The sequence below is a fragment of the Bombyx mori genome, chromosome 10 (assembly GCF_030269925.1).
Source record: "Bombyx mori chromosome 10, ASM3026992v2".
Taxonomy (NCBI): domain Eukaryota; kingdom Metazoa; phylum Arthropoda; class Insecta; order Lepidoptera; family Bombycidae; genus Bombyx; species Bombyx mori.
Window position 1 is genome coordinate 3,915,331 of NC_085116.1, and position 25,527 is coordinate 3,940,857.

The 25,527-nt window shown below is 38.6% G+C and overlaps 1 protein-coding gene across 1 annotated transcript in view; it reads left to right on the forward strand.

The window, feature by feature from the left end:
• The first annotated feature begins 2,088 nt into the window (after positions 1 to 2,088).
• LOC101737694 (T-box transcription factor TBX6) overlaps positions 2,089 to 25,527 on the forward strand; it is a 58,158-nt gene continuing 34,719 nt past the window's right edge. The window contains exons 1-2 of the mRNA XM_004930448.5: positions 2,089 to 2,374; positions 15,305 to 15,422. Coding sequence (XP_004930505.2) covers positions 2,296 to 2,374; positions 15,305 to 15,422 — 197 coding nt within the window. The 5' untranslated portion in view covers positions 2,089 to 2,295. The remainder of the gene's footprint in view (positions 2,375 to 15,304; positions 15,423 to 25,527) is intronic.

Sequence of the window (25,527 nt, forward strand, 5' to 3'; positions counted from 1 at the left end):
AAATATGCGACCTGTTTCGAGTAAGATTTTGAAGATTTAGCTCAAATCGAGCGGCAACAGTCTCGTAGTAGTCTATAGGTTCCTGTAACCTTTAAATGACGAGCTTACCTTATGCTTTAGGTACATACATCAGAAAAGTCCGTTGGTGCAATTCAAAACCTATGTTGGAAAAAAAATTGAAAACTACTTTTTTATTGCCTTTGTAGACAGACAAAATTATGTGGGATGGCGTAGTGGAATAAAGCAATACTTCCTCAAGTGTTTTACAATTAATTTTATTTCTCGTCTTAACAACAGAACGTCTTACCTCTGACACTTTTTCTTGACAACTCACTGACAATGACATAGAACATACATAGATTAAACTAAACTATTCCGACACGGTCATCCTACTCATTCATCTGAGAATACGACCCACCTGATGGTGAGTAGTTACTGTCGCCCATAGACTTTAGCAATGCCAGGGGCAGAACCAAGTCGCTACCTACAAGCCTGCTTGTATGACGCCCGATTCGCATGCCGTCAGAATCCTAATACAGGCTTCAATCTTAAAGTCAGTAACGGCAATCACGTAGTGATGTCCATTGACTGACTCGGTGGTGCAATAGTTAGTGCCCGTGACTATGGGGTTCGATTCCCACAAAGGGATGAAGAGTTTTGTTTACTCTTCGTCTGGGTGTTTAACCTACCTATAAGTATTTAAATGTTTAAAAGTATATCAGTCTCTAGTTCCTATAGTATACGGAATCCTAATTTGGAGCCAGATGATCCCGGTAGCTACTTATAACTATATAGGTATATCGGATCTTACCTAATAACCTTGACATCAATAATATAGTGAAAAGTAAGTACTGCGCAGACTAGCGACGACCTTCGTGACCAATAAGATTTGGCCCTGATCGAGACAATGATGACTTGACAATTAGTACCGAAATTAATGGAAATGTTCTCGATTTTAATTTACAACAAACCCTATTGCCTAATAATGAATATTGCAACAACAACAACAAAAAAACGTAATTTTGTGTAGATAAGTAGATATCACGTTCCGTGATCACGCATGCGTTGAATTAATTAACGAAAAATAACTTTTCTACGGGCACCTATTCAATATAAAAGGTACTATAAAATATTCGTCGAAAAAACTCTCTAATCACTCAAAGCGAAACATAAAACAAATTAACAGATTTAAAATTTTTACGCAATAGTCCTAATATTCAGAATGAAAAGTATCAATCAAATTGCCAATGAAACTCCCGTCAAAACAGAAACACATAAAATTAATTAATCAAAGTTTTGCTTTATCTCAATTTCGAGTAATTGCCTTCTTGTCGCCATTATTAAAACTGAGCCAATTTTAATAGAAAAATATTTTCAAAATTGTCAGCCAATTTTAATAGACAAATATTTTCAAAATTGTCAGTATTATCCTTATTCTGTCTAAACCATTTAAACATATTGTATAGTAAATGATATATGGTTTCACAAGTTGGACTGTGTGAACTTCTGACACGCAAAAGAAAATCGATGAGGAGGAAGAAATTGTAAAATGAAAAATAAAATAAAATAATACATTTTTGTTTGTTTATTAATCTAAACTAGAATGTGAACATACAATTGATACTCAATTGTTATAATGAGTGTATAGCACGATTTATTAATTCTCATACACACATAATAATACAAGTCACACTTATTTAAAACATACTAATTTAGTAATAATCACTACAGCCATCGCAGCGTTTGATAATCATCTTCCCAACAAATGGAGGTGTCAACGCAACCATATATTAACATGAATCGATTCGTACAATAACACTTTGTAAAGCAATGTTAATGTACATGGCGCTCGATTCGATAACAATGGCCTTTCATAGGAGCATGCGCCTACGCGTCGTCTGTGGGTCAGGTGAGGCGGAAGGCGGCCGAAAATTTGGGGAAAGCTGTTCGGATGCAGTCGAGAATCGCACGAGACTCGCTAGATCATCGGAGGCTTTGCCGCTTTCCACCATTAGCCAACGATCGACCAATACCAGGGCCCCATGCAGGAGAAGGCGTGTACGTGCGTACGCGCCGCCTGTAAGCACAACACACTTTAGTACAAACGCAGCTGTCGTTCTGTCGTCACGTATTGTTTTGTTTTCTTTCATTTACGTTTATAATTATGAACTTTTTGTCGTGTTTTTCTGCTAATTAAACTGCGGACGATTCCCTACTTAATTGTTCTGGACGGACTATGTTGTGAAGTGAACCGGGTTGGCTGGTTTTGTGTCGGTTTTTATTATTTATAAAAGAATGATGATGGACCAGGCGCATTTCGGCGAGTATCTGCTGCGGCAGCAAATGTTACATGCCGCTTCTCTGAGTGGATTACGTAAGTATTATTTGTGTTTCGATTTGTTTAATTATGTATTTGTTTTCATATTTGTGTGATTTGAGAATAATCTGAATGGTTTCGATAGAATTGCAAATAGACAAATTGCGTTCGTCATATTTATTCTGTTTACAATTTTAATAGGTTTGAATAGTAGTATAGGTATTGCTTTAATACAATTCATACTTTAACCTCTCATACAAGCCACGTTGTCATGTCGACGAATTCCGTTGGCCGCTTAAGAGACGACGTCCGTGAGCTAATTCGCTGTTCTACAAAAAAAAAAAAAACTATATATTCCTTTGTAACTAGCGAGATAGGAACGAAGAGGATAGCATGGAGGGTTAACATACCAACTTGATTTTTTTTTTAACATACCTACTTGAATTTTTTATTAAGTAATTGGTTCTAATGGGTTATCTGTTGCCATTTTTAGAATAAGGTTTCTTAATTCTCATGTCCAGACAACTTTGAATCCGATGTGATTGAAAACTCTTAATGATGTATCAATTTGGCGTGACGTCATCTGTGCGGCGTGCCTCGGTCAAAATCAAAATAAAATCTTTTTTTTTCGTCTAGTCAATATATTAGGATAAAGTAATAAAATTATTGTATTGCCATCGGTCCTTGATACGTGTGCAAATTTTCAGATTAATCGGATATCTTTAAATTGGTTATTGCGTTAAACAATAAAAGTCGGGAATAAGTAACACACTATTGTCCGGCCCCAAAACTAGGATTAACTGTACTAAGGGAACCAGAGACTAGACACGTTTAAACATAGATATACCTATAGATATAAAAAATCGGACTAAGAGCTTAACGCTCAGACACAGCCCAATAAGTTTCTTGCCGGATCTTCTCAGTGGATCGCGCTTCTGATCCGATAATAGATCTGCGAAGCACTGCTCTTACTAGGGCTAGTCTTAGCAAAAATTAAGAGCAAACAAACCTATTCATCATACGAATGTTTCCCCTATATGGGAACATACCCTCAATCTTCACAACAGCAGTCAAGGGCACTAATTACCAACACCAAATGATTAGCTATGCATGATAGCTAAAGTGGCCGTGATTTAAGTGGAAAAAGACCGCTTATATTCATCTCGAGCGATAGGACTATCAACATACAAATCCCGCAGACAGGTATCAATATTTCTACGGAAATACACACGAATTAACACGCATTAAGCATTAACACGTGTTCACAAACAACTTCTACGTTGAAGGATTAGCTTCACGTAATGAAAACCAAGCCCACAAACTTTCTAGTGATTGTTGGTGATGATAAGTCGTACTGTAAGTCTATAAGCTGTCCAGCTTAAAGGGACTAAATGTACTCTAGCTCTTAGGTCTTAAGTTCTAAATTGTGTTACAAAATAATCTGTATATACCTATATATATTGTTTACCTTACATAAAATTTTCTTTTGTTATTTGAACATTAATATGTATTTATTGTTCTCATATTAGTAATATCTTGTTTTATTGTATTTACTAATAGGTAGTAATTTTTTGGTATCGAGATCCTAAATAAGTTTGCTAATAAGGTTCATAGTCTGAATGACTCAATTGTTTAGTAAATACTATTCGTGTAGGTTTAAACCTATTCTTTTTCCCCTTAAACTCAGATAGTTCGACATCAGACTTCAACCTTATAACATCTTACTCAGTTTGTGTAACATGAGAACTTATTAAGATTCTTGAGAATAAATTAATTCAGTATGTACTAAGATAAAAAATTTTTTTTTTTTAAAATACTACAAAACTCCTCACCGTGTAATACCACAAACTTTCGCGTGATTACTGGTGATAATGAGTCGTACTGTAAGTCCGGTAAATAGTCCAGCTTAAAGGATGAGACAGACTAGGACCTTATGCCTTATGGTGGGCAGTGGCATTCCTGTTTCACAGATAATCGCTAAACATCTGACAGAAGATAGGCGAAGACTCGGTAACATCTATACAATGCGCTCTCTATATCATTAGCCAAGATCTTTGGACGTAAACAACCAGCTATGGGTATATTAGCTATTATACTAATCAGTTCAGTTAAAACTTTATTTTGTAACGCGCTCGAACGTATGCCATTCACCGAAACATACATACATATGTGCGTTGAAATCTTTTATGCGTGTCAAGATTTAAATGAAGGGCCTTATGCGGAACTAGACGTGCTCCGCTTCTTCACCGCCGTATTTTGTATTTAAGTTTTTCTTCGGTTTTCAGGAGTCATAGACATAATTAAAACTGCTATTACAGTTTAATCTTGCCATTATATTAAGCAGCTAGGCAGCGGCTTGGCTCGGTAGGCAGCGGCTTGGCTCTGCCCCTAGCATTGCTGAAGTCCATGGGCGACTGTAACCATTCACTATCAGGTGGGCCGTATGCTCGTTTGCCTACAAGGGCAATAAAAAAAATCACATATCAGTTATTAGTGATTTGAGACGATGGAAATAATATTATAATGGATATAATAAAACGTAAAACTAAACCGTAAAAGTAACAGTATTAATTACGTTGCATTTCCCGGGATGAGACTTGTTTGTGCCAATTTCTGGTCATAACCTATATCAACGGTTGCCATGACAACTTATTCTATACGTATTCGTTATTATGACGTGTGTGATGTTAATAAAGATGAAAATTCCATTCTAGACGTAAACTACGTCAAATATGTTCTTAGCGAACGCCCACAGCTCAAAAGAAGTATTTGAAACCTTTCGGAGATTTAGTGATGCCTGGTCATTCGCTTCGTACGTACCTAATTCGTTATCTACACGTAATATATAGATAAAATAGAATTCGAGAATCTGTGGAATGGATTTTTGTAAATTCTAGATGAGAATCAGACAGCTCTTTAATTCTTATTATGTATGTAAATAATTAATTTAAACGAAGAAAAATTGGATTTGAATGTGCCAAAAAACCGAGCTTTCTCAAAAATGAGTTTTTTTTCAGCACATCATTGACGGTACCAGTACGATAAATAAATATGTGCTCAATTTAAGTACTGATGTTATGGCATTATGAAAGTCTACCACCTGCCTATTTCTGAGAAATAATATAATGCTATTGCAATATGAAATATGAAACATCAGGAGACATACTTTTTTGCACCTTTTAGTGAACGTCCCATTTGCCTTTAAATTCCTCGTGAAGTCTACTGCTTCGCAGAAAAATAACGCCACCTGTAGACAGGAAGATAGTACCTACCTTTGTAAGTGTATCAGGAATTAGCTACACATATTTATGAATTTTACTGCTATGATTTTGTTACACGATTTTATTCTTTCACCATGGAAATCGTTATGATGAAGATCTCTTTCATACTGTGGAGACTAGGGGTTCCTTATATACCCGATGCTGTAGACCGAATGTTAAACAGTCGACGTCGCCCAAAACACGTCATTACAGATCCTCCTGATCCATTAACGGTGCTTTTAGGTACCTTAAGCACCGATCACCGTCCTCGTCGAACCCGTCGCTTGCGACGAAGTGCTCGACGAGCCAATTAACCCACACACACAGCCAACTGAGTTTCTCGCCGGATCTTCTCAGTGGGTCGCGTTTCCGATCCGGTGGTAGATTCTGCGAAGCACTGCTCTTGCTAGAGCCAGTGTTAGCAACACTCCGGTTTGAGCCCCGCGAGCTCACCTACACGTTAGGGCGAAGCTGAAATAGCCTCTCAAGGCGATCAGCATACGTAGGAAAAAAGGGGGTTCCGATAAACAGGAGGGCCGTGAGCTCGTTCACCCATCTGGCAATAAATATTGTAGGTATATGTTCGGTTGCCCTGTCTGTTAGATCTAGGATACGTTTTCGGGGTTGATTTGAAAAACTTTCACAATTTGGACACGGCCGGTGCCAACGAAAAATTTTATATTTTTGGAATATCATGTAATTTAACCAAAACTTTTTTAATAATTCAAACCGAAATATTAATGAAAACAAAGCGTGGAATATCAAAATAAATTTAAACATTCTGAAACTGAAAATTATGTCAACCAAACATTTCGCTTCTTTATGTTTTCACTTTTAAATGTAACAGAACATAATATAGTAAAATATTGTTTGCTTTTTATTACATTAGCGTAAAGAAAGTTTTCAAAATTAACTTAATTTTTTTTTGCCGTATAGGCAAGCATACGGCCACCTGATGGTGAGTGGTAACCGTCGCCCATGGACGTCAGCAATGTCAGGGGTAGAGCCAAGCCGCTGCCTACCGTTTGACAACATACTTTCCTATATATTTAAATATGAATATTTTCACATGCAGCTTTCTAAAAATTTACTGTACCAGTTAATATACACATACAGCCTTTGCAACATAAAACGAATTTAAGTGAGTAAGAAGCGCGTAGGTACCACCACCCTGCCTATTTCTGCCGTGAAGTAGTAATGCGTTTCGGTTTGAAGGGCGGGGCAGCCGTTGTAACTATACTGCGATCTTAGAACTTCTGTCTCGGGGTGGGTGGCGCATTTGCTTTGTGGATGTCTATGGGCTCCAGTAACTATTTAACACCAGGTGGGCTGCGCGCTCGTCCACCCACCTAAGAAGTAAAAAAAAATTACATTCTGACCCAGCTCTGCACGACGCGACAAGCACACACTAGCAGATAATCAGGGTCGCTATCGTCAGCCATGACGTGGCCGGTGCCATGGTCATCATTAACAAACAATTATATCGCAAAACAAAATATTACAAGGTTGCTTGAAAAACGTCGCTACAAGAACGCCGATAACATTTTGGTCATTATTAACCTTTTAATTTTTGCTACTCTTGTTCAATAAGCAGTTTTATAATCTACGATATTCTATTCATGCTATTATTCGAATAGCAATGAATTATTCTTGAACGATGGACATTGGTATAAGCCCTTATTTCTAATAGTATTTTTTCCGTTGATTTTTTACGAAAAATCTTTCCTTTTTCGAATGCTTACAATATATGAAGTTTGTAGTCCTAGTGGCTTATGAAACGGGTATTGATGAAACAATCAGTCAGCCAGGCAATTATAATTACATACTATATAGATAAGTATTTGTCGTTTATCCAATTGAATTGATATTTTCTACAATTATTTTGGTTCTTCAATTTTTTTTACAGTATACACCATGAATTTTATATAGATGGTGAACTGGTAGCTTTAAGAAACATGTGTGCAATTCACACGTGGTAGAAGTAAAACCTTCAAATATGTTGGCTTCAAGATAATGAGACGAATGTAAAATTTCAGGAAGAGGATAATTGTAGGTTTTAGTGTTGATCATATTGATACAAAGTTTGATAATTATCTTACATTTTATTCGTATATATTACATAGATTTATTCAGAATGTATTAAGTACGATATTAGGTAGGTACAAAGCAGAGCACAAAGAGAACCACAAATATACTAAACACTGTATAATGCTTCCTATCTCATTTTCTCCCATGTTCAATCTTATATGTGTCTATCTCTTTTTACTGTAGATTTTTCGTTTCATTGACATTCGAATTAGAACGATAAGCTAAAGAAGATTTCACTTCAAAAAACCCAAATACATTTTTCAAAATTAAAATGAATGGAAAAAAATTATTTGCGTATTTGTAGGTTGCAGTCACGAGCAAACCTCGCTCACCATCTAAAGCTGTTGCTAAAATAAAAATAAAACAGTCATTACGCTATTTTAATTAATGTGTACGACTCATGCAATGCTAAGAAAACATTTCCATGATAAATTGCAACACATCGAGTGCGTCAGCAATGTGATTTACATTTGTTTACTTCTCTATACCAATCTCCAAGCACCTGTATCGTACAAAACTACTGGTGGTAGGATCCCTTGTGAGTCCGCGCGGGTAGGTACCACCACCCTGCCTATTTCTGCCGTGAAGCAGTAATACGTTTCGGTTTGAAGGGTGGGGCAGCCGTTGTAACTATACTGAGCCCTTAGAACTTATATCTCAAGGTGGGTGGCGCATTTACATCGATGATGTATATACATATCTATACATCCTGATCTACGGATCCTATCCCGTCATCCCTATCCTGTCATCGCCATAGATACCAAATCATTGCAGATTAAAACAAAACAGACACGATATATCCCTATAACACCAAAAAATTCAAACTTTGCGCTCTCATGTTTGCATCGCATGGCGGTGAGTGCCTTTCAGCACACGCGTATATTATTTAACTAAATTTGAATTAAAACACAATCGTTTTTTTGTTGCTGCAAGAGGAGCCTTTTGCCCTCCTGAGCACATCATACCCACTGCCTGCTACTTACTTCACTTGTACTACATGTCACATCACAGAACTTGAATATCTTGGTGGGGAATTAATTCTATAGCTGGATGGTTCGTTGTAGAAATGGTTTCTAGTTTTTTTCCCTACCCATTCGTTGGTAGCCTAAGGGTCTGTTCAAGTTATGTAGGTAGGTACTTGGAGTACGTGCCTGGCAGAATGTTGGTACATTCTTCTTCTACATCTTCTCAGTGTATCGTGATTCCGATCTGGACCACCATATCATCCATACCATCTCAGTGTATCGTGATTCCGATATGGTGGTCCAGATCGGAATCACGATACACTGAGAAGATCCGGTGGGAAACTCAATTGTGTCTATGGGTTAGTACGCTCGTCGCTATCGACGAGTTCAACGTGGACGGTGACCGATGCTTGAAGAGCCTAAATTTCTAATGACACACTGAAATTGAACACATCGTTTTCAAGTACAAGTATTACTGGTGGTAGAACCTCTTGTGAGTTACTGGTGGTAGGACCTCTTGTGAGTCCGCACGGGTACCACCGCCTTGCCTATTTCTGCCGTGAAGCAGTAATGCGTTTCGGTTTGAAGAGTGGGGCAGCCGTTGTATACTGAGACCTTAGAACTTATATCTCAAGGTGGGTGGCGCATTTACGTTGTAGATGTCTATGGGCTCCAGTAACCACTTAACATCAGGTGGGCTGTGAGCTCGTCCACCCATATAAGCAATAAAAAAAAAGCTGTTCGCTTTTAAAACACGTTGCAATTATGTATCGATATTTCATCAAGGTTGACAGAGTCAATTCGGCAATTGACGCTTGTTTACATGAGTGCACCAGGCTCACTAAGCAGAAGTGGCGATTGCTTGTGGGGCGCATGACAAAGGCCCACAGCAATTATTCTGAATGACGACCACGACCATCTGACAAGAGTGATAGACAAGGAGACAAGGAGATTTCATGAACATTAACTTGTTCGTAAAGTCAGAATATATTCTATAAGCAATACGCATTACATCTTTGTTTGTGTACCCCTTTGTGTCAGACTAGTTACACTGCAAATTTTGCTTTCACGATTAATTCTTTAATGGAAATTGAAACAGTTTGCATTTACATATAACGCGTTGCAACCAATAAAAGACGTACTTTACTGACTCACGCGCCGACATCGTGCCCAACTTTAAACCACAATCCAAAATTAACTAAATCATTAATTAATCACCTACAATCGTTACCGCACGACTCATTACGCATAATAATCATAAAATAGTAACTATTAATATCGTTCAATAATTCGAAACTAATTGCTTTTACTTTAGAAACGTATTTACAGATTACACACTAATCACTTACACGAATGAAACGTTAATATTGCCATTAAAACTAAAAGATACTTCCGATCAAATGAATACATTCACTGTTCGTTACGACTCAATAGTGTTTTAATTTCGAAGAAATATGATTACTTTGCTTTGAATGTAGTAAGCAAATTTAATGTGCAGATTACTGGTGACAGGACATCTTTGACTCCGCACGGGTAGGTACCACCACCCTGCCTATTTCTGCCGATCGTTGCGTTTCGGTGTTTGAAGAGTGGGGCAACCGCTGTATTGTAAAAATTGAGGCCTCGAGAAGTGAGGTGAGAACTCAGGTCTCAAGAAGGGTAGCGGTATTTACGTTGTAGATGTCTATGGGTTGAGGTAACCACTGGACAGAATGTAAGCAATATTAATAAAAAAAATCGGTTGTCTGTAAAGTCGGTTTACTGGCGATAGTTGAACATGACAACGTCGTAAGAAAATACTGATGGAATGGTTTCATTTTTCAAAAGAAAATTTTAATTTTATTTGTTTGATAGATATTTTGTATGGACAATAATTGACACCACATTCACTTTTCACTGAACTTCATACTTGACGAAAACATGTAAATGTATTATTGTATAGCAGCTGTCCACGCGGATGCATCGCTCACTCAAGTAGGAGAGAGACAGAGGTCGAACGCTGCCGAACGCGGAGGCCGATTGTGCCTCTTTGTCGCTCGTTGCGCGCTCTCGCTTGCACTTCAAGCCTTAAATGGAACGCCTCAGAGCGAGGTAACGCCGCATGAGTCATGTTTTTTTTCGTGCGTGCAGCCGGCTCCATCATATTATAAGACATTGCCACGTCAAAGATGTTGTTGATATTTTAAAGTTGCTTAATAGTAGTGGGCCGTATTGGGAATGCGCGCGCGGAGATTGTCAATGTTTTGACTATGCCGCCCATGCGTTTTCAAGGCTAAAATGACCCTGCGTGCTACGATCATCATTCGACCTAAAACGGACTGTAAAAAAGTAACTGAGAAGTGACAGCCCTGACGATAACCTGGAATTAAGATTTCATAAACACACGAGATGTGTATATAGCAGCCTGGATCGGTTAACGCGCTCATCACCACGGCGCGTTCGTCACGCACACCAATCATTACAAAACGCGATCGGACGAGGGCCGGTCATTAAATCCGTTAGTAACACTGTATGTACACTCTCAACTAAACCGTTCGACCATCGGCTTTCGGTACAAAACGCCAATTACAATTTACACAATAATAATTTACGTCGAACGTTATCTTTCCGTGACTCCAGTGATACGGATTTATTGATCGTGTCAAATTATTCTGTGTTGATGAACGTAAATTATTCCTACGAAAATAGTTCTGTTGCCGCGATGATGATGGAATTATTAATTAATGCATCGTCAATTAGAATTTTAATTTGATCGGAAACGTCCCAGATAGATTGAACGTCGGTGTTTTGGAGATGCATTATATTAAAGACAAATTCTAAAATGACAATAGATTGAAATTGCTAATAATAGCTAATGGTAATAACGAAATAATAATGTGTAATTGCAAGAGGATGCAATTACTTACTTACTGAATCGTTTATTAGTTAAAAATTCCTTAAAAATAACATTACTTGTAAAACGTATCGGGTTGTGAGCTATGAACAAACTACGTAATGGATAATTACACTAACTAGAGGTCCCGTAGTAGTCGAAATTCGACTATAATTAATTGGAATTGTAAGTTTGTACACTATTATAATTGTATTTGATACTTTTATAATCACAAATTTCGCCAAGACTACACTATAAAAAATATTAACAAAGACAAACAATATTTAATCTATTCTCAATTTGACAATAGACGTCAAGAACAAAAGTTTGACAATAAATAGTATGCATGCGTGTGTGCATCAAATACATGGTATGTAGTGTGTGTAATGTTTTCTTTATTGGTTTAATGTATCATTTATGCATTATTAAAAAAAAATATTAGCATTGTGCACTTCTTCTCTATATTCTCTATAAGTGTGGAAAATTTCATACTCCTCCGTCCGCGCAATTTTCGTAAAAAGGGATACAAAGATTTTGCTTCACGTATTAATATATAGATAAGTTCACGAAACAGAAAACAAAGTTTGTATTAACGATTTTCCGATTGCTGCCACAAAGACTAGCATAGACGTAATATATCTTTATACATACAATTGAGACGTCGACCTCATGTCAGCGATGACCCTGTGACGCCTATGGGACCCGATAAGCAATTAATCCCGTCACCGTTCTCGTTGTCTTCGTCAATGCGAAGAAGAGTTCGACGTGCAAGCCACATGACACAACCCACTAAGTTTCTCGCCGGATCTTCTCAGCGGGTCACGATTCGATCCGGTAGAAGATTCAGCGAAGCACTGCACCCACTAGGACAGATTGTTGCAAATTCTTGCCTGAGTTCGGTCATCCAGTCGCAGTCCTTAGGCAAAAAAAATCCCATATACACCACGTGGGCTGTCTTTCATCCATCAATGCAAGAACAAAAGTTATAAAAAACTCAAGGTTGAGGAGTACACTTAACAATGAATAGGCCTTTTTTAATGGCTCCGTCAACAGCTCTGTGGTTGATTGAATACACTTTCACTGCTTAATTTCACCATAATGACAATAAAATCTTTCATATCTCCACCCGTTGGTGTAGTTAAAGACGCCTGTAAGCTGGTACGGGTTGGTACCACTTTTCTGCCATTTCTACTACAAAACAGCGATGCGTTTCGGTTTGAAGAATGGCACCACCGACAACCAATATAATTGACGACTTTTTTTTTTATTGCTTATATGGGTGGACGAGTTCACAGCCCACCTGGTGGGTTACACACACAGTGGTTATGGAGCTCATAGACATCTACAATGTAAGTGCGCTACCCACCTTGAGATATAAGTTCTAAGGTCTGTAGTATAGTTACAACGGCTGCCCTACCCTTCAAACCGAAACGCATTACTGCTTCACGGCAGAAATAGGCAGGGTGGTGGTACCTACCCACGCGGCCTCACAAGAGGTCCTACCACCAGTAATAACGCAAATTATAATTTTGCGGGTTTCATTTTTATTACACAATGTTATTCCTTCACTGTGGAAGTCAATCGTGAATATTTGTTGACTACTTAATTCATTAGAAAAATTTGTACCCGCCTGAGATTCGAACACCGGTGCATCGCTCAACACAAATGCACTGGACGTCTTATCCTTTAGGCCACGACGACATTTCTAATCTTCAATGAGGTCCGTTATTTAGAATCATGTCTGTGACCTCTGACCGTAAAGACAAACAGAGAGTATTCAACATACTGTTCCCTTCAGCTACATAGGCAATAAAAATAGAATTTCCACAGCCAATCCTCAAACATAAAAACCCATAGTGAATAGTTTGAGAACCATAATAATTTAGGTCTCGCAAAACATGTAGGTAGTTTGAGATACATCCAGTTATCTTACTCTGGCAATCAATAATAATTCTTAAATTTAATTACTACAATAAACATAATAAAGAAACGCGCTTATCGAAGCTTGGACCGGACGACTTGAACGTCAAGAAATTTCATTTACAATTTAAGCACACATCCATTCATTTTGACGTTCGTATAAAACTGACGTCATATTGCGCCGGCCTCTTTGATTACACACAAACTCGTTGCAAAATGCGCATGTAATAAAAAAAAAATATTAATATTAAAATGTCTTCGAGAACACGAAAACTATACTGTCTCATTAGTGACGGAGAAATCCGAGGGGAATTCGTAATGAATTTATTTCGAAATGTTATGTTTTAACAGCTATGTGTCCAATTTCATGGTGACGCCGGCGGTGTCTGGGAGGAAATAAAATTCGAGACTGATTATACATTTGATGGCTATCGCGTACGAGGCTGCGCTTTCTTTTCTAACTTGCTTTAATAGACTCTCCAGTCCGACCAGTCTTTTATTGCAAATAAAGCATTTAAAATGTCGCTGGAATTGTAAGAGCCGGGTGAATACTTGTCACAATTTTTTATTTATTTTGTTTCATTGTATAGATGGTTGGACGAGCTCACAGCCCACCTGGTGTTAAGTGGTTACCGAAGCCCATAGACATCTACAACATAAATGCCGCCACTCGCCTTAAAATATCTAAGATCTCAATTTAGTTACAACGGCTGCCCCACCCTTCAAACCGAAACGCATTACTGCCTCACGGCAGAAATACGCAGGGCGGTGGTACCTACCCGTGCGGACTTACAAGAGGACCAGTAATTCCGCAAATTATAATTTTGCGGGTCTTGATTTTATTACACGATGTTATTCCTTCACCGTGAATGTCAATAGTGAACAAATGTTAAGTACGTATTTCATTGGAAGAATTGGTACCCGCCTGTGGGATTCGAACACCGATGCATCGCAAGATACAAATGCACCGTACATCTTATCCTTCGGGCCACAACGACTTCTCTACAGATTACTACAGGTCTTAATTATACTACATGTCTTCATTAAGCATTCAATCGATCCTTCCAGGATAAATTGAATGTATGTATCTATTTGTATTAATAAACTTGGTCACCGTCCTCGTCGAAGCCATCGCTTGGGACGAAGGGCTCGACGAGCGAATTAACCCATAGACGCAGCCCACTGAGTTTCTCGCCGGATCTTCTCAGTAGGTCGCGTTTCCGATCTGATGGTAGATTCTGCGAAGCACTGCTCTTGCTAGGGCCACTGTTAGCAACAATCCGGTTAGAGCCCGGAGAGCTCACCTACGCACCAAGGAGAAGCTGAAATAGCCTCTCAAGGCTATCTTAGGTAGGAAAAAGAAATAATAATAATAATTAATAAACAAATTCACATTTTTTTTTCTCATAAAATTGGGAAACATACAGACATACCGTATTTTAAATTAAAATGTTCGAATAAAATAATATAAATATAGTTGTGGTAGATCGTATTGTATCTGAATTGGGTAGGTATCATGGCTCTACCTATTTTTCCAATAAAACAGCTGAGCAAATCTTTTAATGACAGGAAGCTTCCCTAAGATGGAAACAGTAACTGTACAACCTCTCATCAAAATCAGATGAATGGTAAACGAACGACTAGAGAACAAACATACAAACGTTCATTTTTATGTTTATAGACGAAGGCTTACAATACAAGATCTAAGTTTTTTTTTTTTAAGCCCTAAGTCTCAAAACTGGTGACGGATTTAATGTTGTAATGTTTGTGAGCTTCAGTGATCATTTATCAGCAGGTGGTTCGTGAGCTTCACTCATTTATTCAATTATATGAATAAAATGATGTATAATACATATTATTATATCAATATTTTTCGTTTCAGAACACCGCATAGGGGCGGATGCGGAGCCGCCAGCGTGCGAAGCGCGACTTCTCAACGGCGACCTCTGGAGGAGATTTCATGACATCGGTACGGAAATGATCATCACCAAGGGCGGAAGGTCAGTTGTTCACGTTAATTTAGTAGGTGATGCAATAGCTGTGTCAATGAACTCCGTATATTCCTTGAATATCATGAATACTTGCTCATCTCCGGGCAAGTTGGCCGTTGTACTGTAAAAACTGAAACTCACATCTCAAGATAAGTGATGGCATTTACGTTGTAGATTTTTATTTATTTATTGCTTAGATGGGTGGAAGAACTCACAGCCAACCTGGTGTTAAGTGGTTATTGGAGCCCATAGACATCTACGACGTAAATGCGCCACCCACATTGAGATAAGTTCTAAGGTTTCAAGTATAGTTACATGATGATTTGATATGATGTCTATAGGCTCCGGTAACCACTAAATAGCAGGTGCGCCGAGAGCTCGTCCACCCATCTAAGCAATAAGAAAGGTCCAAATCTACTTCTCCGAACACTTAGACATATGATAGAACCTTGTATTAAAAACAGTTTGGTTAACAAAGTTGCTATATTTGTGAACTAAGTTCGATAGATGGAATCTTGATATTATCTATACGTACAGGGTTGCTGTCACATCGCGAATTCCTCCAATTAGCTTGAGACATGAGGTCGAACTCCTAATGGTTTCTATAACTTCTATATTCTATAACTACCCTATATACTTTCAAACATCACACATGGCTGCTTCGCGGTTGTTATAGGCTAGACAGTGGGCCTACCCGTGGGGACATACAGCATACCAACAACCAGTAGACATTATTATCTGTAACTATCGATCCAATTAAACGTGGCAGCTGTTCGAAGCCAAGAATCGAATCTAACAAAAACGAATTACTCGTAATAAATTACGAAATAATAACAAAAACTTAACGAAAACCCATTAGGGCTGCCGAATCTGACGCGGGCCTTGTTAACGGGCGATTTCGGAGTCGGACCCGGACCTCCGTCATAGACAAAACAAACAGCTGCCTCCGAGGCAATTTGTGCATTTCTCTAAATGGCCGAGCACAAATTACAGCTTATTATAAGCTTGTTTGCTTTACGATGGTACCCCTTCAATTATTTTTTTACGTGATCCGTAATGTGGGGCGAGCAGTGTAGAAATTACATAGTCGTTGCCATCTCGGCGCCTCCGCCTTCGTTCCCGGCGACCCACCGCGCGATGACTTCCACCATTATCGCTGCTTGACATTAGCACATGACATACTGTTACTAATAGTAATATAAATCAGAATGAATCTATCTACCCACCGCTACTTGTATAATGAAGTCTTTCTAAATTGAATGTCAATTTTGGTCAAATTAATTTCAATAAAAGTTACATGTTGAAAATCTTGGGGGTCACATGCCCCAATAGGTATTAATGACGACACTACACACACCAAAAAAACTAATAGATACTTTTTTTGATTATTAAATTATAAATTATATTAAAATGTTTTGTGATATTAGGTACATCTTCAAATTCAATCTGATTCATAAAGTATGTCACGTCCAATCGTATTCTAATGTAATTTAAGTTTAAATTATTTCGTAATCAATGGCGTGTAATTAGTCTTTTGACGACATCGTATCGTTCTGTTGTTAAATTCATTGCAAAAACTGGACCCCTTTCACGAGCAAAACGCTGCACGAGCAGTGTACGAACGCGTTCCGACAGAGCTCCAGTTTTTCTCTGCGAATAATTGGGCCAGTTCATCGGCGCCCCTGTCATCTTCTACACGTTTTTTCCCCACGGTGCAGACCACCACGCGCTCGCTGGACAACGTAACATTCAGATAATTTACCGCTTTATCCATAGTTTGGTGAATCTCCTTAGGTCGGCCCGCGCGCCGTCTAGAGGTCACTTTTGTTTGTTTTATATTAATGATCCCGCGCGAGAGGCCGGGGGCGCGCCGGCGCCGTTCTTGGCGCCATACAAAATGAAATGGGTCAAAAATATTTCATGCATTTCTTGTATTGAACGCTAGCCGAGGCTGTGCGTGCGCGAGGTAATTGAGTTATTCTGTTGGAGCAACGAGAATACGTTGCACCTATAACTAACTACACAAATTGATGAGTGTAACTCTCTCTGTGCCTTTAGTCGATGCTCTTAGCAGTGTTAAAAGCCGTTCTTAGATGTGTTCTTTCTCTGACTAGAATGAAGCCGGGGTCGAAGATTGAATAGTAAAGGTAAACAGTGGATTTGGGCGGTTCGTTTGTAAGGGCAGGGTCGAGCGGAGAGTTAACACCTGTGCACGGCGGCCATGCGCTTGCATTATATATTAGATTCTGGATTTGTGGTAACAGTGTTTCAAATTTTCCCACCTGTTCGGGTATGTGTGAATCACTTTGTATATAAGAAACATAAACACGCACATGTGCTCAGTTACGTACCTGTCCTAAACAGGTTCTCTGTTTGCAAAGTGATGTGTATGTATACACTAACAAGTTTTTTGAGTGCTCATTGTTTAATTGACGGTAAAAATTCTACCGTGTACACTCCAATAGGACGACATTATTCTAGACTCGAACTATTTCAATTAGTTCATCTAGAATTCATTTATATTACCTATATTATAACAATCTTTATGCTGGCTCTCCCTTAATCCGTCGAATGCATCCGCATCAATACGCATCAATACGCATTAATAACAAACTGTTACAAAACTATGACACGTTCCATCTGTTGCAGTCGATGTTTTAAGATAATACTTAACCCTCAATAATCGTCCTACAAACAAACACTGGTCGAAATAGAGTGTGTTATTTATTTTTTCTTAAAACCGAAATATGACAAATGGGCGAGGCCGGGCCGGCGGCGACAGCGCGGCCGCGCATCGCTCGCGTGTCGTCGCGCAGACCTCCCGCCATTTTAAAAACAAACACACAACATAAAAACTCGTTATTTATTCTCGTGTTACTCGACAGGAAGGGCGCGACCGAATTCGCTTGAAAAAATCATAAGCAATAATTAAAAAAGATTGGGCTGCGCCGGTTCTTGTGCAGACACAGGGAGGGGGATGTTCGCGTTGCAGAGCAGATACCTATGTTGAGCGAAGATAAGAATCACACTAATAATTTAGTGTCTGACAATGAGAATTCGACTAATTCCAGGCATTTGTACACTACGAGAAGTGTAATCATGAACAAAATCAGCCGCAACTACGAGCATTAGAAACGAGCGTAAGCCCAATCCGGCGCTTGTTCTAACAGAAATACCGATTAATTGATTCGATCTGTGTAGTAATTAAAATGGGTGATTAGGGTGCGGGGACCGGCGCCGGCGCCTCAAAGCGTCGCCGGCAACATTCCTTTTGTTTTACCACGGGTCGTTTGTCGCCTGGCCGGTGAGTGGATTCCGTCCGTCCCGTGCTGGCTGACGGCGTTTAGTGTAAGTGCGAGCGGGAGGGATGCGGGCGCCGACCTCCTGCGGTGCGCCGGCCGCCCGCCGCGCGCCCCGCCCAGCACACGCAGCACTAATAATCAGATTATGACAGCCGGACGTCTTCCAACAGTTTACCACACTACTAGACCGACTCGTCACTCTTCAATGTGTCCTGGAAACTTGACGTAAAAATTTCTCGATTGATCAGATTCAATGATATCGTATATCGCGAGATTCCAGTACGTGTTCTCAAGTTGAACTCGAATTAAATTTCGCTCTACGTTACTAGTAATGTAAAAAGATTCGTTTGCTCAATTTAAGTAATATCGATTTTTAAAGATTTTGTTTTTATCGATTTACTTTAAACCTCTTATCGTTCGTAATTGTCATTTCACAGTACCATGTGAACTCTCTATAATTGGACAATTTGAAGTTGATGAAAACCGTTTATAAAAATAAAAGGCTATAAATTATATTCCACGTGATAAAAAACGTACTGTCATTGATTGTAATGGGTAATATCGGATGGAAGGGTTCGACCTCAGAATTTAAAGCACGCGCCGAGCGGTCGCCTAGACTACTCGCTGATCGTATCATAAAATCTCAAGGGACATTAAGTAAAAGGAAAGAAGCCCAATCATGGAAACATTCCACCGCATTGTTTCTATTTAAAGTCCTTAAACTACCTTGTGCTACACGATTCCTAAAGTGACAATCGATAAATTTGTCACGACGAGAAAGATCCCTCTTAATTTGGTATCTGGTTGAATCGAACGATTAGGTAGGTACCGGAATCGCGGAGTCATCGCTGGCTCCTGAGCATGCTCGTGGACCGCCTTCATAAAACGTAAAACAATCGACGATCGTCGAAAAAACAAACAACACAACTATAATTCCGATTTTGTACAAACAAAAAATATGCGTTCGCTTGTCGTCTGAGATGATTCATTTTTTGCCCCAGAGCCGAGGTGAAGTCAGATGATAATTTCTCATTAAGTTAAATTCATTTTTGTCGTACAAAACGTTGTAAATTCCTCGAATAATTTAGGGAAGAAAGTGGCCGGGTTGAAGATGTTTTGTTTTTATGGCGCCAACGAACGGCTCGGGTTAGATCGGTATCTACCGATACATGCGTTTAACCATCGTGTAACCCATGTTAGTCGGAACTCAGGAACCGTTCTCACGCATTTCGTACCGGCTTTGCTACCTTAAAAATCGTAACGTGAACTGATGATGCATCACATGCTTCTTTCGATTTGATTCTAGAAAAAAACGCGTTTTTGTAAACAGAATTTATTTAGCTGTGTAAATTTTGTAAATGTAACTATATACGCATTTAGGTGACCGTAACTGGGTGTTATCGATCGACACCCCGCTGTAAAGGACAGATTAGATCAGCGGCACGGTAACCAGGAGGACGTGCTCATATTCCCAGACGTGCTCATATCGCAACTCTTGGTACGGGCGACTATTCCCCACGAGACGATCCAAGGGTGCCTCGTCCATCATAACGCTCGTAAAACTGAATGCACGTATTCTCGTTACAGTAGGCGTAAAAAACGTCGGTTCTGATCTTGTCGTGTTTTACACAAGGGAGATCTCAGCCCACTGAGTTTCTCGCCGGATTTTCTCAGTGGGTCGTGATTCCGATCCGGTGGTACATTCTGCGACTCATTGCTGTTGCTAGGGCTAGTGTTAGCAAACTCTCTCTGGTTGAGCCCGTGAGCTCACCTAACCGTCCGGGCGTAGCTGGTATCGCCTCTTAGGCTTCCAGCGAATAGGTATGGGAAAAAAGCAGATCTTAAAGTAAAACTTAAACTAATTAACTTCTTTAAAAATTCTTCTACTTAATTGTTGTTTTAGACCACTGGTCACCATGTCTCTTATCGGGCGGTAGGTTAACAACTGCCTATTTCCGTATGTAAAGAATACGATAGACTTTAGATAAACTCAAACATTTTAAATACAGACCGGGTCTACGACTAGTGTACAATTGGCTTTAGAGTACTGAGAGTGCAGTGAGCATGAATTTGTTTGTTTTAACCTCAAAATGATTTGTAAAAATAAACAGAGTACCAAGGAGATATAAAGCAGTGTGCAGCAAAGTCCGCGTGGGTGCCACCCGCGCTTTACCATGCAGTCGCGATGTAATCGTGTTACTGTCGCATCGCGACATCACGCGCCGATCCTATCACTGCACGGAGTAGCTACCGAAACTGGCGATATAGCTATAACTCCCGCAGGATTGGATTCAGGATTAGCCCTTTAAATCGTCCGCATTTATATAACGTAATTTCGTTAAGGGAAAATGTTTTACAGAGTATTATCTACTTTTTAATCAAACTAGAGGTCCCGCAGTAGTCGAAATTCGACTATAATTAATTAGAATTGTAAGTTTGTACACTGGTAAGATTGTATTTGATACTTCTATAATCACCAATTTCGCTAAGATTACACTATAAAAAATATTAACACAGACAAACAATATTTAATCTATTCTCAATTTGACAACAGACGTCAAGAACAAAAGTTTGACAGTAAATAGTATGCATGCGTGTGTGCGTGAAATACATGGTATGTAGTGTTCTATATTGATTTAATGTATCTTTTATGCATTATTTTAAAATTATTTTAAAATATTAGCATTTTGCACTCCTTATCTATATTCTCTATAAGTGTGGAAAATTTCATACTCCTCCGTCCGTACAATTTTCGTAAAAAGGGATACAAAGTTTTTGCTTCACGTATTAATATATAGATGAAATGGGTCCCTCGTTTGGTTGTAATCAATGCGTATCGTTTAACTTAGTCGAAACGTTTTAACGTTGTTTTGTGTGTTTTAAATTTTGCACTATCAACATATGATAGTTGTGCGGAGACGCTACACGCTAGATACAACAAATTATTGAGACGTCGCTGATCTCGACAAGTCGATTATAAAATTGTAATTGCATAGATTCGTCGGCGCGAGCGATTAAGTTCCGCTTCATTCGTTAGACATCGTGTCTGAAAAGTATTTGTAGTTAGCTAAGCAACTTAATCGTCTTCAATATGAGTTCCATTACGGCTTCAAAAATGGTTTCCTCACACCCTGAGAAAAAAGTTAAAATGCCTCGGACCACCTTCGACAAAAAAAAATTTGAAGTTCATCTGGATTCGCGAACTTCATTTTCGTGTTTCGATACGGATAGCGTTAACTAAGTAGATTCTATGAGATGCAGCCCTAATTATTATTTTTTCTACAAAATTCGTTACATTTAATTTACTTCATTTTTATTTGTAAGTATGTTCATCGGTTTTCGCATATCGTAGTCGTAATTTAAACTACTTTGACGGCTTTGTCTCAAAAATATTGACAAATAGCCATTTAGTCTCCGTGACTACGCAAACTGCAAATTATTCGAAAAGTTGGAAATTATAATATCGAGGGGTGAAAGGCGAGGTCAAAGCGACATTTTTGAAAAATTTACAGGAGAGCCATTTAAAGCTCAAAAAATTTTCAAAAAATATCATAACAAAAAACTTCTACAGCTACTATTTGAATAGGGTGCTTAATTGAAGTTCTCTGATACCTAATACCAAAGACAACGGACCTTTAATTACAAAGATTAGTCGCGTATGAAGCGAAATGTCGCTTAATCCAAATAGCTTTTCACTCCTTGATCTTAAAATAACGAACGAAAGTTTTAGTCGTCAAAGTATTTACATTTTTCTTCTCATTATTTGACATAAAAAAAAATTAATGGAACAAGTCGTTTGATGTTTTGTTTTGATTTGTTTATAGCAGGAGATGAATCTTAGGGTCCCATTTATTGGTAGTGACAGGATCCCTCAATATAGACGACAGCGTATTTACCTTGTGGAATAATACAATTATATCAGTTTCAAACACACTTGCATTACTGGATTCCTTTAGTTGGCAAACATACTTAAACCGGGCGCCATTTTACTGCCAGAACTAGGCATTAGGATTAGAAGAATTCCTTTATTTTTTATCTTCTAATTGTGTCACTGACATTCGTACGTTTTGAATTCAAATTACTGTCAGTCTCTTGACGAATTCGGCCCTGTAATCTGACCTGCGTCTCCCTTGGGTGCAACGAAAACAAAGCCACAATTATGTACGTACTCTCATACACGACTCACCAATAAAAGACGCTGCGATGTCATTGTTGTGACATACTATAATAATTTTTTTATTGCTTAGATGGGTGGACGAGCGCACAGCCCACCTGATCTTAAGTGGTTACTGGAGCCCATAGACATCTACAACGTAAATGCGCCACCCACCTTGAGATATAAGTTCTAAGGTCTAGTATAGTTACAACGGCTGCCCCGCCCTTCAAACTGAAACGCATTACTGCCTCACGGCAGAAATAGGCAGGGCGGTGGTACCTACCTGTGCGGACTCACAAAAGATCCTACAAGAAAAGTAAAGTATAAACATACTTTTGAGAAATCTCGCGGTTAACAGTACGACAGCTTTTAACTTCGTAATGTCCAAGGGCTCCAGTAATCACTTATCACCAAGCGGATCAGGAGCTTGTTATTTTTAAGGAGTGTTTCTTTTATTATTTAACATTATGCGTCATATCACTTATTACTGAAAAATGGAAAAATGCAGAGATTTCGTTCCATTCCAAAAAGTGTTCGTTGAAAATGTTCAAACTTTTCGACACAAAATAACTCACCTATTTAGGATAGATACGGTAATATACATCTAGTTTCCTTGTCTTAAGACCGCAATTCCTTAACAGTAAACGTATTTTTCCTACTTTTTTGTCCCTACTCCGACGACGAATTCTGATCTGCATAGCTTATTATAAGCCCACGCGAGTTGGTACCACCGACCTCCCCGTGCATCAAAGCTATTACGCAGCCCGTATTTTTATAAAACCGATACATCACCATGAAGTCACAAGATGAAAGATGATATATTCGAGCTGTTGATGTTTGGCCCTTTGAAAATCAGGCACCTGCATCGCATTTGAAAAAGAAAAAGACATTTTCACCTCAGCAGCTCAAACATGCCGCTTTTGCTGCGAGACAATAGTAAACAAAACACGATTTTGATTCGAGCGTGGGTCAAAGTAGCCTTTTAATTTTTCAATCTTCAGTGCCACGAATTGACATTGTTCAGCCATAAATTGGAAACATTCGAATTTTACTGTGCTCTGTCTCTTTCACATGCATATAAAAAAGCGAGTGAAAAACAAACCCCTTCGAAATTCGATTTTGGAATTCGACCTCAAAGAAAACACGTTCGGACACGTGTAATACCCTAAAATTTAAAAATATTCGTAATAAAGACATAACATTTTTTTTATAGTTATTTCAATCTATTCCTGTTTATTTCTATGTCTCCTAAGTAATAGGTGTTCCTACTACTGAGGTGAAAAGTTATGTGTGCTACACGAGAGCAAAGTTTTTTGCATCTCGTGCTGTTGAGTCCCACACTACACTCAGGATTCTAACTTTGAATCACTCCGCTAACTCGTGAATCAATCATAGAATCCTTCGCTTACTCGAAACAAAAAACAACTTTGCTCTCTTGTTGCACAAATAACTATTGTGTATAACACTACAGATTCAGCACATCAATAAGGTCGATACACACATTGAAAATTATTAATAAGGATAAAAACCAAATCGTTTATTATTGGAGTCGCAACAAATTAACGTTCGGGACTTGGCGAAGCGAGACCGGGAGCATTTCTGTGAAATATGTAACAAGAGTTCAATGTCAATAGCTGGGTGTATGTCGCAACAGGGCTTAATTGTGGCGATGCGTCGATGACGGGTGGAGCGGTGCTTTTGAACTACAACACACATTGCGGGTATTGCGACATCCTTGACGCGATTCCTCGTACGTATTATAGGAGTGGGTAATATCGGTTTTGCCGCGTATCGAATCGTATCTATATATCGAGGATCAATATCGGATATTGAATCTATATATTTTCTGAATCTATATTTTTTTTTTTTTTTTTTTTATTGCCTTTGTAGGCAGACGGGCATACGGCCCACCTGATGGTGAGTGGTTACCGTCGCCCATGGACTTCAGCAATGCCAGGGGCAGAGCCAAGCCGCTGCCTACCGCTATATATTGATGGATGCTAGTAGATTTTCTCGATTCATGATATTTGAGATTTGAAACGATACGCTGATATAATATCGTAGTAGATATAGATTTAAGTCAACGTTATACGGTTGGTTTTCTGATATCAATTTATAATATGATCATAAAGTAATAAAAAGAACATGAAAATAAAAATATCGAAAAAACTTTCCTTCATGCTTTTACCAGGCTTAGGACTGGCTACATTATTTTCAGTTTTTAGTATTTTGTGTCTTAATTTAAAATTACAAAATATACCAAAAGAGTGTAGACTTCAAAAGTTTAATACAAACACAAGAAATAAACTCAATTATTTGGATTCAACTAAAAATAGAAAAATGTGTACTTTAAAAATCAAACACAAAAAACTTTTAAGTATTTATAAACACTTGTCCAAAAATTCTAGTTCAAGGTCAAAGCGCATGAAATTAAATTCAACGATGCAAATAGGCTATACTGCATTCAAGTTAGGGTCGAAAGTTGAAACTTCTTTCCTTAATTGTATCCTGCTGATACGCTAAGAATAATCTACAGACATATGTGCTTAAATATAAGGTTTACAATTGTATGGATAATGCCTGTTTCTGTTTCATTCATCACATGATATCCCTATCGTGCGCTCACTCACTCTGGCCGATTCGATACGAACCAAAC